The following is a 13,539-nucleotide window of genomic DNA, read 5'->3' on the forward strand; positions in this document are numbered from 1 at the left end:
AGATTCGCTAACAGGGATGTTAGCATATGCCAGAGACTTTTGTAAGTCTTTAGCTGACACTCTAGGATTCTTCTTCACCTCATTGAGCAGTCTGCACTGTGCTCTTGCAGTCATCTTTACAGGACGGCCACTCCTAGGGAGAGTAGCAGCAGTGCTGAACTTTCTCCATTTATAGACAATTTGTCTTACCGTGGACTGATGAACAGCAAGGCTTTTGGAGATACTTTTATAACCCTTTCCATCTTTATGCAAGTCAACAATTCTTAATCGTAGGTCTTCTGAGAGCTCTTTTGTGCGAGGCATCATTCACATCAGGCAATGCTTCTTGTGAAAAGCAAACCCAGAACTGGTGTGTGTTTTTTATAGGGCAGGGCAGCTGTAACCAACACCTCCAATCTCATCCCATTGATTGGACTCCAATTGGCTGACACCTGACTCCAATTAGCTCTTGGAGATGTCATTAGTCTAGGGGTTCACATACTTTTTCCACCTGCACTGTGAATGTTTACATGGTGTGTTCAATAAAAACATGGTAACATTTAATTCTTTGTGTGTTATTAGTTTAAGCAGACTGTGATTGTCTATTGTTGTGACTTAGATGAAGATCAGATCACACTTTATGACCAATTTGTGCAGAAATCCATATCATTCCAAAGGGTTCACATACTTTTTCTTGCAACTGTATATGCGGTAAAATCTTTATTGATGTATTTCGGTGGAAAAACAAATTGTATTCAGTGTTCAGCGCCGCAGTTATATGTGGTAAAATCTTTTGTGACATATTTTGGTGGAAAAACAAATCTTATTCAGCGTTCAGCGCTGTTCTTATATGCAGTAAAATCTTTATTGATGTATTTCGGTTTAAAAAATTTATTGTATTTAGCGCTGCAGTTATGTGGTAAAATATTTTGTAACGTAGATTTAGATTTAGTGGCTGTTACTGAGACACGGTTCAATGGGAGTAATGACTGGGATATAACAATACCAGGGTTCTCTCTTTGTAGGTTAGACAGAGAAGGCAAGAAAGGGGAGGGGTGGCCCTGTATGTGAAAGATAGCATAAAATCTAATTTAATACAAGTTAGCGAGACCAATTTAGAGTCAGTTTGGGTTACGTTGCAGCTTGATAATCATAAGGTAACTCGTGTAGGTGTGATATATAGACCACCTGCCCAAGTCAAAGAATTAGATGATCTACTAGTTGAGGAAATGGCTAAAATGACATTTTAAAGTGGAAGTTATAATTTTGGGAGACTTTAATCTTCTTGATGTAAACTGGAAAACCAAAATAGCTAGTTCTGCCAGGAGTACAGATATTCTAAATTCCCTACTGGGATTATCTCTACAGCAAGTAGTTGAGGAGCCAACCCGGAAGGAGGCCATTTTAGATTTAGTATTCACAAATGTGAATTTGGTATCTGATATTACTGTAGGGGAAAGCTTGGGATCTAGTGATCACCAGTCAGTGTGGTTTACTATAAGTACAGTGACTGAGTCACACCACACAAAAACAAAAGTTTTAGATTTTAGAAAAACTGACTTTTCTAAAATTAGATTAGAGGTATACGAGTCCCTATCAGATTGGAACAGTTTCAATGGAGTCCAGGAGAAATGGGACTACTTAAAAGTGGCACTATTGAAGGCAACAGATAATTGTATTAGGCTAGTCAGTAAAAACAAAAAAAGGAAGAGACCACTGTGGTACTCAGCAGAAGTGGCCAAAATCATTAAAAAAAAAAAGATAGCATTTAGTAATTATGAAAAAAAACAAAACGAGGATGACAGGGAAATTTATAAGATTAGGCAGAGAGAGGCCAAGCAAGTTATAAGAGCTTCTAAAGCACAGGCAGAAGAGAAATTAGCTGAGTCAGTGAAAAAAGGCGATAAGACATTCTTCAGATACATAAATGAAAAAAGGAAACTAAAACAAGGAATTACCAAATTAAAAACAAAAGAAGGAAGGTATATGGAAGAAGATAAAGAACTAGTTGACTGCCTCAATGAATACTTCTGTTCAGTTTTTACAAAGGAAAATGAAGGAAAAGGACCTCAGTTAGGGAGGAAGACTAATGAATCTTTTGATGCATGTGTCTTTACAGAGGAAGAGGTTCTAAGTCAGCTGTCTAAAATTAATACGAATAAGTCACAGGGGCCTGATGGGATACACCCAAAGCTATTAAAAGAGCTTAGCGGTGAACTAGCAAAACCATTAACAGATTTATTTAACCAATCACTGGTAACAGGAGTCGTCCTAAAAGATTGGAAATGAGCAAATGTGCCCAATCACAAGATAGGTAGTAGGGAGGAATCGGGCAACTATAGGCCTGTAAGCCTGACATTAATAGTGGGGAAATTAATGGAAACCATACTTAAGGAGAGGATTGTGGAACATCTAAAATCCCATGGTTTGAAAGATGAAAAACAGCATGGGTTTACTTTACAGGGAGATCATGTCAAACCAATCTTATTGATTTTTTTTGATTGGGTGACTAAAATAATAGATGGCCGAGGTGCAGTAGATATCGCTTATCTACACTTTAGTAAGGCTTTTGATACTATCCCACATAGAAGGCTTATCAATAAATTGCAGTCTTTGAGCTTGGACTCCCATTTTGTTGAATGGATTAGGCAGTGGCTGAGGGACAGACAACAGAGGGTTGTAGTCAATGGAGTATATTCAGACCATGGTCTTGTTACCAGTGGGGTACCTCAGGGATCTGTTCTGGGACCCATATTGTTTAATATCTTTATCAGCGAAATTGCGGAAGGCCTCGATGGTAAGGTGTGTCTTTTTGCTGATGACGCAAAGATTTGTAACAGGGTTGATGTTCCTGGAGGGATACACCAAATGGAAAAGGATTTAGGAAAACTAAAGATAATGCACCTGGGGCGTAAAAACGCAAGAGCAGAATATAAAATCAGTGATACAGTCCTAACCTCAGTATCTGAGGAAAGGGATTTAGGGGTCATTATTTCAGAAGACTTAAAGGTAGGCAGACAATGTCATAGAGCAGCAGGAAATGCTAGCAGAATGCTTGGGTGTATAGGGAGAGGCATTACCAGTAGAAAGAGGGAGGTCACATGCCGCTCTACAGAGCACTTGTGAAATCTCATTTGGAGTATTGTGCGCAGTACTGGAGACCATATCTCCAGAAGGATATTGATACTTTGGAGAGAGTTCAGAGAAGAGCTACTAAACTAGTACATAGATTGCAGGATAAAACTTACCAGGAAAGATTAAAGGACCTTAACATGTATAGCTTGGAAGAAAGACGAGACAGAGGGGATATGATAGAAACTTTTAAATACATAAAGGGAATCAACAAGGTAAAAGAGGAGAAAATATTTAAAAGAAGAAAAACTGCTACAAGAGGACATCGTTTTAAATTAGAGGGGCAAAGGTTTAAAAGTAATATCAGTAAGTATTACTTTACTGAGAGAGTAGTGGAACATGGAATAGCCTTCCTGCAGAAGTGGTAGCTGCAAATACAGTGATGGAGTTTAAGCATGCATGGGATAGGCATAAGGCCATCCTTCATATAAGATAGGGCCAGGGGCTATTCATAGTATTCAGTATATTGGGCAGACTAGATGGGCCAAATGGTTCTTATCTGCTGATACATTCTATGTTTCTATTTCGGTGGAAAAACAAATCTTAATCAGCGCTCAGCGCTGTAGTAATATGCTCTGTAGTAATATGTAAAATCTTTTGTTATGTATTTTGGTGGAAAAACAAATTGTAAAAAGCGTTCAGCGCTGCAGTTATATGTGGTAAAATCTTTTGTGACGTATTTCAGTCGAATAACTAAATGTATTCAGCGTTCAGCGCTGCAGTTATATGTGGTAAAATCTTTATTGACGTATTGCGGTCGAAAAACAACTTTTATTCAGCGTTCAGCGCTGTAGTTATATGCGGTAAAATCTCCATGATGTCTCTATGATAAATCTGCAGCGTGGGGGCCCCGTGTGGCTTCTACACACTTTCAAAATCATTCTTCAGCGGAGCGAATAGATGCCGGATGACCGGGACGCTTCTTGACATTCCCAGCAGCTGCTATCGGGACTCGGGAGCAGCAGTTCATTTCTGATATGTCCATATACTGTGGGGGGAATCTGAACACCCTCTCCATCTCTGTGCACCGTTATATGCAGTAAAATCTTTTGTGATGTATTTCAGTGGAAAAACAAATTTTAATCAGCGTTCAGCGCTGCAGTTATATGCGGTAAAATCTTTTGTGACTTATTTCGGTGGAAAAACAAATTTTATTCAGCGTTCAGCGCTGTAGTAATATGTGGTAAAATCTTTATTGAAGTATGTCGGTCGAAAAACTAAATTAATTCAGTGGTCAGCTCTGCGGTTATATGCAGTAAAATCTTTATTGAAGTATTTCGGTTGACAAACAAAATTTATTCTGCGGTCAGCGCTGCGGTTATATGCGGTAAAATCTTTTGTGATGCATCTTGATGAACTTCGCAACACTTCCGGGCTCAAAGCTATCTTGACGCTTTGTCTTGTCATTGTCTGTAGCTACTAGAGGCCTCTTCATGCCAGGCAGGTTCCCCCAGACGTATCTTGGTCGATCGACACTCGAAGGAAAAATGAGACTCACAACGGATCCTGTCTGTGTAGCAGCTGTAAGGCCTGTATGGTCCCATCAGAATTAGCTTATGAATTGGTAGTCAAAAGCAGGAGTGGGTAGAAAACACAGAAGACATGCAAATATTCGGTTCACGTGTCATCTCTGTTTTAGATCCACTCCTGTTTTTTTTGGCATTAGCAATACTGATGGATTACTGCCCAAATGCTGACCGAGTGAAGGCAAATGCTCAACAGAAAGGGTCCGTTTTTTGAGGGGTTATTGTTGTGACGGATCAGATGAAGGGCAAAATAATCAGTGACATCAGCACAAACTTACTACTGACACCCTCTCCACTCTGTCAGGGGGGCTCTACTTGTATAAGCGTTTAATAGAACAGGCTCTGTAGACATCTATGTGGAATCAGCTGACGACGGTGTAAAAGGAGTGCGCTTCTTCTTGACGCTAACATCTGCCTGTAAGGTTAAGTTGATACTTGAGGTTTTTGGTCAGTTTTGGCCCCGTGACTGCCCAAATAAGTGAAGTATGCAGTGATTCTAAGAGCGACACCTGTCATGTACTTGTCATACTGTACTTGTCATACATACAGGCTCCCTATGCATGTTACTGCAAGGCACAGTGTTCTATACCCCTATAAAGGCTCTCTGCAGCCTGGAAATAGCGGGGTTTTTTAACTCTATTTGCCGCGAATAAATTCGGATCTAAGCAAAATTTTGGCGAACCGGCCGAATCAAATTTTTAAAAAAATTACTCATCTCTATATATAATGTTTGCATCTATTGTGTTAGTGCATTATTTTCTGTGATTTTTCTTTTATTACTTCTTGTACCACCAAGGAAGCGTGATGAATGTTAACTGAATAATTATATTGTCATGCTGCTGTCATAGGCTCTGTTGTAATCCCTTCAGATTTGACAGAAAGAATAGTGATGCACACACCTTTAAATTGACAAATATCACATTAGGACCCATGATGGATGACTATTACTTTCTAAATTACATTCAGTGCTAACAAACATACAGGAGAATACAGTACCACATACCTCTCCTCTGATATACATGTTCTCTTTCCTCATCTTCTCCATTCGATCCAGACCACCCTTATGGCTTCTTTCAGCCATGTCTCATCTATGCAGAGTTTGCCACACAGACATTTTATTTAGTTTTCTACTTTTCCATCATCCTCCCCACCTTCTGAACACCCCACCCTGCCATCCACACTGCTGTGCCCACTATGCTCCCCAAAACTATACTGCAGAAACAGATAAAAATACTAGTACCATACAGACAGTGCTCCCTTCAATATTTATTGCCACATAGTGCACTCAAAAATAATTGCACCCAGCAATGATAGTACTGTAAACACAGTGTCCCCCAAAAGTAATTGTGTTAAGTTAATACTGTGCCAGCGTGCCCTCCAAAGTAATAGTGCTCCCAAAAGTCCCACTAATAGTAATAATTCTCTCCTGAAGTTCCCTTAGTAGTAACAATATTCTCCCCTACAGTGCCCCTGACAGTAATAAGTTCCCCCTATGTGCCCAAGGAGTAATAGTGCCCCCATACTTCCCATAATAGTAATCATGTTCCCCACAGTCCTCAGTAGTAATTAAGCCCACCATAATGCCCTCAAGTAGTCATATTCCAACCCATAGTACCCCAAGTACATGTAGAACCCACCATAATTCCCCCAGTAGTAATAATGCCCCCATAAGTAATAATGCCTGCCTATAGTGCCCCTGGTAGTACTAATGACCCTTATAGTTCTCCATTAGAAATAAAGCCCACCACACTGCCCCAGTAGTAGTAAAGCCTCCACAGTGTCCTCCAGTAGTAAAAAATCCCCCCATATAGTACCCCAGTAGTATTAATACCTTCTAAAGTGCCCCCAGTAGTAAAGACATCCACCATTGTGCCCCCCAGTAGTCATAAAACCCCCATGGTATGCCCACCTATAGCAGTCCCAGTAGTACTAATGCCACCTATAGTGCCCGCAGAATTAATAAAGCCCCCATAATGTGTCTCAGTAGAATAAAATGCCCCCTTATAGTGCCCCCAGTAGTACTAATGACCCCTATAGTTCTCCAGTAGAACTAAAGCCCACCACAGTGCTCCAGTAGTAAAAATTCCCCTTATAGTACTACAGTAGTATTAATACCTCCTAAAGTGCCTCCCAGTAGTAATGACATCCACCATTGTGCCCTCCAGTAGTCATAAAACTCCTAAAACCCCCATAGCATGCCCACCTATAGTGGTCCCAGTAGTACTAACGCCCCCTATAGTACCCCCAGTAGTAATAAAGTTCCCATAATGTATTAAAAAATGCTTCCTTATAGTATTGCTTGTAGTACTAATGTACAGAATAATTATTTGCCGGCAGCAGACTGTGATTAGATGCTGGCAATTGATGATTGAATACAGCCAGCTGCAGTATTGCACTGACAGATCATCGCTGACACATGTTCCTATGAATGCTCATTAGTGATGATCTGGCCCACAGCATTGGCTTAGACCAGTGGTTCTTAACCTCATTGGAGGTACTGAACCCCACCAGTTTCATATGCGCATTCACCGAACCCTTCTTAATTGGAAAAATTAAATATGATTTTTTCAAATTCAAAACATAGGTAAATATTTATACATAGGTGCACAAAGTGAATAAAACCATTAAAGAACAAAACCATTAAGAACAAAGAACAAAACCATTAAAACATGATTTTCACACAAAAATAAAAACATAATAATGAATATTTACTGCAAATCAGTGTGACTTCTGCTGTTGTCTTTCAGAGACCAGGTCAGAAATGCGCGGCTTTACCTTGGCAAGTGCCACTCATGTAATTTTCGCAACAAAGTCTGTTCCTTTTCTTCGTTTTTATGTCCAGCATCCTTGAAAAGGATTGCTCGCAAAGATATGTTGTAACAAACGGTATGAAAAACTCCAGAGCTTTCTTAGCAATAACAGGGTACGTTACCATTTGTTGACACCAAAATGTTGAGAGCGTTGTTGTTCTGAAGAGTTGCTGTTGAACCTGGCTCTGCTGAAGTTCAATGATTTCATCGAGGTATTCATCATTGACATCTGTTGTCTCAACACTAAATGTGAACGGCTGTCTCACCCATGCATGATATGACTCTCTTGTAGGGAAGTATCCATCAAGAGACGTTGCAAGCTCATCTAAGTGCGTGGCAATTGCTTGCTTCAGTTCTGTGGGTACAGAAATGTCTCCGATTCCAGATACATCTTCGATCTTACTTACACAGTCGTCTAGCAGGGGAAAGTTTGCGAAGTTATCGTTCTCTATTCGTCGTTTCCATAACGATAGCTTTTTTTGAAAAGCCTTCAGGTTTTCTTCCGCTTCGATGATGTTGACTCCACCGCCCTGCATCTGTTGATTGAGATGATTTGGAGCTGCAAAGATATCAGTCATGTACGCTAAAATGAGAATGAACTCAGAATCTTTGAAGCAATCTGCATGACAATGTTGGTGCTCTTGCAAAAACAGGCCTAATTCCACACGCACGGCAAAAACACTATTCAACACCTGTCCCCGGGATAACCACCGAACGTTGGAATGGTACAGAAGTACCTCAAATTCAGATCCCATTTCTTTACACAGCTCCCTGAAGATGCGGTGCCTCAGAGCACTATTTCGCACATAGTTCACACATTCCACTACAATTTTTAATACTTCTGCCAGTTTTGGAGGCAAGGTTTTTGTTGCCAATGCATGCCTATGCAGAATACAATGCGTAACAATGATGTGTGGTGCATCGGCTTTCACTAGCGCACCAAAACCAGACTTTCTTCCCAGCATGGCTGGGGCTCCATCCGAACAAACTGCAGAAACCATATCCCACGAAAGATTGTTGTCTTTGAAGAAGTCATCCACAAGTTTCTTCACATCGGCTGCCTTAGTTGTTGTTGTAAGAGGCTTACAAAATAAAAACTCTTCCTTTATCACGTAGTCTTTCACATAGCGCACGAATACTGCAAGCTGGCTTAGATTGGAGACGTCTGTGGTCTCGTCGAGTTGAAGGCTGAATTTTGCCGGGCTTGAAATCAGATCTGCAACTATTTGAGCCAAGATGTCTTTGCTCATGTCCTCTATTCTGTCGCTGATGGTGTCATTTGAAAGAGGAATTTGGGATAACTTAACTTTAGCCGCTTTTCCCAGCATGATATTCGCCATCTTCAACAGCTGGTTTTATGAGTGTTTCACCAATGGTGTGGGGTTTGCCCTGCTTTGCGATCAGGTAAGCAACTTCGTACGATGCTATGAGGATCGGTTTGTTGATGGGTACAAAGCCGAGAACAGGAAGACTAGCCTTTTCATCGAATCTGGCTCTCCTCACCTTGAATTCAGCGAGCGTTGTGTTCTTGTATTTTCCATCTCCATGCAGCTTAAGGAAGTGTTCTCTTAGTTTTGCCGGTGCTAGACTAGAATTGCTCAACTTGGCATTGCAAATCATACAGTTAGGACGCTGACTCCCATCACGTTCCGTTATACATGTGAATCCATATTGTACATATTCGTCCGACCACTTTCTTTTTTTGCTCGACATAGTTAGTATGAAGGGATAGGCCAAGCGATGTTGCGTGATCACCTGCAGCCAATGATGGACAAGCGGGGCGAGTCGGGTGTGTGTCTTGACCTCCAGGGCCGGACTGGGGATACAAAGCAGCCCTGGAAAAAAAAATCTATGTCAGCCCCATAAGTCACTGCGCCTAATATACTACTGCCACCCCTCTCCACTATCTAATACACTGCTGCCCCCTCCCCACCACCCCCAATACACTGCTGAACACCCTCCCACCCCCCTAATACACTGCTTATCCCCTCCCACCCCCTAATAAACTGCTGACCCCCCTCCCAACCTCCTAATACACTACTGACTCCCAGCCACCCCAATACACTGCTGACCCCCTCCCAAAACAATCCCAGCCCCCCTAATACAATGATGACCCCCTTCCCAGCCCCCCTAATTCACTGCTGACCCGCCTCCTCGCCACCCCAATACACTGCTGACCCCCATCCTTGCCACCCCAATACACTGCTGACTCCCAGCCCCCCCAATACACTGCTGGCCCCTCCAATACAATGCTGACCCCTTAAATACAATACACAATAGGTCCTCCAAGCCCCTTTACTCTTACCTGTAGTACAACAGGTCAGCTTAGCTCAGTGATGCCGGTGTCTGTGTGCAGGAGGGACAGGATGCCGCCGTCGCCACCATGCTGTCCAGTCACTAGATCCGCCGCCGCGCAGCCGCCGGATATGACGTCATGTCGTCATATGCCGCTCACATCCGGCGGCTGGCGGAAGCAAAATCATTGCGCTCGCTCGGCTCTTCTGATCATGAGCCGCAGCGGGCGCAAAAGGAGTCTGAGTAACAGGAAATAAATATTTTCCTGTCTTGTGGCAGCCACCTATCAAAGCGGCCCCCCAGGGCCGGCGGCCGAACCCGCGAGACTGACTCACCGAGCCCCTGGGGTTCGATCGAACCCAGGTTAAGAACCACTGGCTTAGACTCATGTCTATAAAAGGGGTAGCAATTGAATTGGCAGTTGTTAGAGGAGGCATTAATGGCTTTGCACCTTAGTTTAGTTTGTTGTGCCAGTTATAATAATACCGCCCATTATAGTGCCCCAATAGTGTTGCCCCAGTTTATAATAATGAACCCCCTCATAGTGGCCCAAGGTGACAAATGAAAATAAAAAAACACAATTACCTCCATGCCACAGTCTGCGATGCAGTGCAACCTGCGTCCTGAGCTGCTTGCATCCTCACTCAGGAGACGCGATTTTGATGATGTCATCACGCTGCCTGGGCTGGCCTCTGATAGGTTTCAGGCCTAGTGCCTGTAGACTTTTACAGTGAGTGGCGGGGCAGGAAGACATACTAAGGACAGCGATGCAGTTGATTATCAAGAGGCACTAGCAACCAGCAATGAAACATGACTGGCTGCTAGGGCAGTTGGGCATATCACCTCACCCTGTGGAACATACACCAGGTTGAGAACCACTGGTCTAGACCATATGGGTTTTCAGCTACTCACTGTAAACAAGAATGGGACTCATGAAACTGACTAGGTTGCCTATAGAAACCAATCAAAACTTGGTTTTCTTCCCTAAATTGCTCAGTAATAATGAAATCTGAACTGTGATTGGTTGCTAAGTTAGTGTTTATAGATGAGGCCCAGTGTTCCTATTCACTCAGACACTGTTCGCACTTACTTTGGAAGCTCCGTTGACATGGCATGCTGATCTTAGGCCTCGTTCACCTCTCTGTTTGTGGATCCGGCAGGCTGTTCCGGCACAGAGCAACCTGTCGGATCCTCTACTTCACTGCCAAATCCCCATTGACTGCAAGGGGGTCCAGCGGTGATCCAGCCGATTTCCGGCAAAAAAGCCAGGTTTCGGCCGGACATAAACCACTGCATGCAATGGTTTTCTTCTGGCCGAATTATCGCCAGACCCCATTGCAGAGATGGACAACAGAGATGGAATTCAGATAGAGCATTGTGAGTCAATAGGGTCTTTTGGACATTATTGGTAACGGTCATACAACAGATCTGCATGCAGTTTTGGAAGCCAGAATGACAAGTGGATCATACAAGGAGAGAAAGTATAAAAGCAGATAAAACTTCACCACTTTTTAAAATTTACTTCTAGTTTTGACTTCCAAAACTGCATCAGAAAACCTGACCTCGTTGGCTTGACTCTACTGCAAGTGGAAATAAACCACTCAGGCTTGTATTACGCTATGCAATTGTCCAGGTGATTGTTGGGAGGGAGGCGTTACATTCAGCAATCTCCTCCATAGTATGGGAGGAACAATCGCTAATGCCATCGCTCGTCCTCTTACAGAATAATTAATTTTTGCCGGCAGCAGACTGTGATTAGACGCTGACCAATGATGAATGAATACTGCCGGTGGCAGTATTGCACTGCCAGATCATCGCTGACACATGTTCCTATTGACACTCATTAGTGATGATGTGGCCCAGCATTGGCTTAGACTCATGTCTATAAAAGGGGCAGCAATTGAATTGACAGTTGTTAGAGGAGGCATCAATGGCTTTGCACCTTATTTTAGTTTGCAGGTAGGTTAGAATTCAAGATGGCTGAATTACGACTTCATTATATATAATCAGCAGTCAGAGTGCTATGGTTCTGAGGCCTCTGTATATTTGGGTATAGTAAAAGGGTAAGTAACTATAAATGCTGATGTCTATACATAATACATCAACAAGTTTTTTTGTGTACATGTTTTTTTTTTTTTCCCCTCTTCTCTCTTTCTCCTTCTTTCCCCTTTGTCTTCCTCCTCTATCCCTGCCGTGCCCTCCTTCTCCTGTCTCAGGGTTCCTGGCCTTTTTATAACATTGGGGGCCTGCCACATTTTGGTAATGGAGAGGATTATGAACAAAAAAAAGAGAGAATTATCTCATGGAATATTAGGGGGTTGAGTAGGGGTTCAAAGAGAGTTGCGGTCTTCGATGTTATACATAGATCTCTCCCCGCAATAGTCTGTTTACAGGAAACACACCTGACGAATGAGACGATGGAGGGGATAGGTAGACCATGGATGCAACATGCTTTCCACTCAGTGTATTCAGGATACGCGAGAGGAGTAAGCATATTAATACACCAGGACATAGATATAAAAATTGTGAAAGTAACTATAGATAAGGAGGGCTGCTATGTCCTGTTGTACTGTAAACTGGAAGGTAGAGCGTGGTTAATAGCAAGTGTGTATATACCGCCACCCTTTAAAATTGACGTCCTATTAAAAATTTATGAAATTGCACTTAAGGCAGGGGATAAATTACTGTTTGAGATTTTAATAACGTTATGGATGTAAGAATAGATAGATGCAAATTGGGGAATAATCAGGGGCCCTTCATGGGAACCAAATTAAAAAATATCACTAAAGAGATGGGTTGGATTGACATTTGGAGCATTATGCACCCTAATTTACGGAAATATTCGTGTTTTTCAAAGACTCACAGGAGTCTATCACGGATCGATTTAGTTTTCACAAATGAGAAAGGCTCACTGGAAATTATAGGGGTGAAATATGGGCAACGGGGTGTTTTGGACCACAATCCAATTAACCCCTTAAGGACGCAGGGCGTACCGGTACGCCCTATTTCCCGAGTCCTTAAGGACCAAGGGCGTACAGGTACGTCCTGACTTAAATTCGGAATTCCGGCGCCGCAGGGGTTAATCGGAACGGGACGCCGGCTGAAATCATTCAGCCGGCATCCCGTAACAACGCAGGGGGGGGGTCATTTGACCCCCCCGTATCGGCGATCGCAGCAAACCGCAGGTCAATTCAGACCTGCGGTTTGCTGCGCTTTTTGCAGTTTCTGATCGCCGCGGTCCCTGACCGCGGGGATCAGAAACTTTAGAGTGGCTAAAATCATTATTTTTCACCCCCCCCTGCACCCCTGCACGATTTTATGCCGGAGGGTGGTGCGGGGGGGGTGTCGCAGGCGGTGGGGGCGTTGCGGGAGGCGGGCGGTGCGGCAGGCGGGATCGCGATCCCCCGCCCGCCTCCCCATGAACGATCGTTGGCTTCTAGTGGGTATACCAGGGTGCCAGCACATTGCTGGCACCCTGGTATAAACGGCTGACATCTGTGAAGATGTCAGCCGTTTAACCCTTTCCATACCGCGGTCCGTACGGACCGCTGTATGGAAAAAGTTAACTGTCATTGGTCAGGGAGCTCCCTCCCTCTCCATCGGGGGGCTGCTGTGCCTTTGCAGCCCCCCGATGGAGAGGGAGAGAGCCCCCAGAGAGCCCCCCTCAGCCCCGTCCTTACCCTTCCCCGTCTGCGAAGTTCTGAGCAGACGGGGAGGGTTCCCATGGAAACAGGACGCCTGCTCAGGCGTCCTGCTGTCCATGGTGCTGAACAGATCTGTGCTAAAAGCACAGATCT

At 43.4% G+C, this 13,539-nt stretch overlaps 1 protein-coding gene across 1 annotated transcript; it reads right to left on the bottom strand.

The window, feature by feature from the left end:
* Positions 1 to 7,392: 7,392 nt before the first annotated feature.
* LOC120990889 (protein ZBED8-like) lies at positions 7,393 to 8,697 on the bottom strand. The gene has a single exon (XM_040419774.1). It carries the CDS (start codon positions 8,695 to 8,697, stop codon positions 7,393 to 7,395), a length of 1,305 nt encoding a protein of 434 aa, XP_040275708.1.
* Between the last annotated feature and the right edge of the window lie 4,842 nt (positions 8,698 to 13,539).

This window comes from Bufo bufo, chromosome 2, assembly GCF_905171765.1.
Source record: "Bufo bufo chromosome 2, aBufBuf1.1, whole genome shotgun sequence".
NCBI lineage: Eukaryota > Metazoa > Chordata > Amphibia > Anura > Bufonidae > Bufo > Bufo bufo.

What these genes read in the sequence shown, in the direction of transcription:
- LOC120990889 (XM_040419774.1), bottom strand. Translation starts at nt 8,697, where the DNA reads ATGAGCAAAGACATCTTGGCTCAAATAGTTGCAGATCTGATTTCAAGC.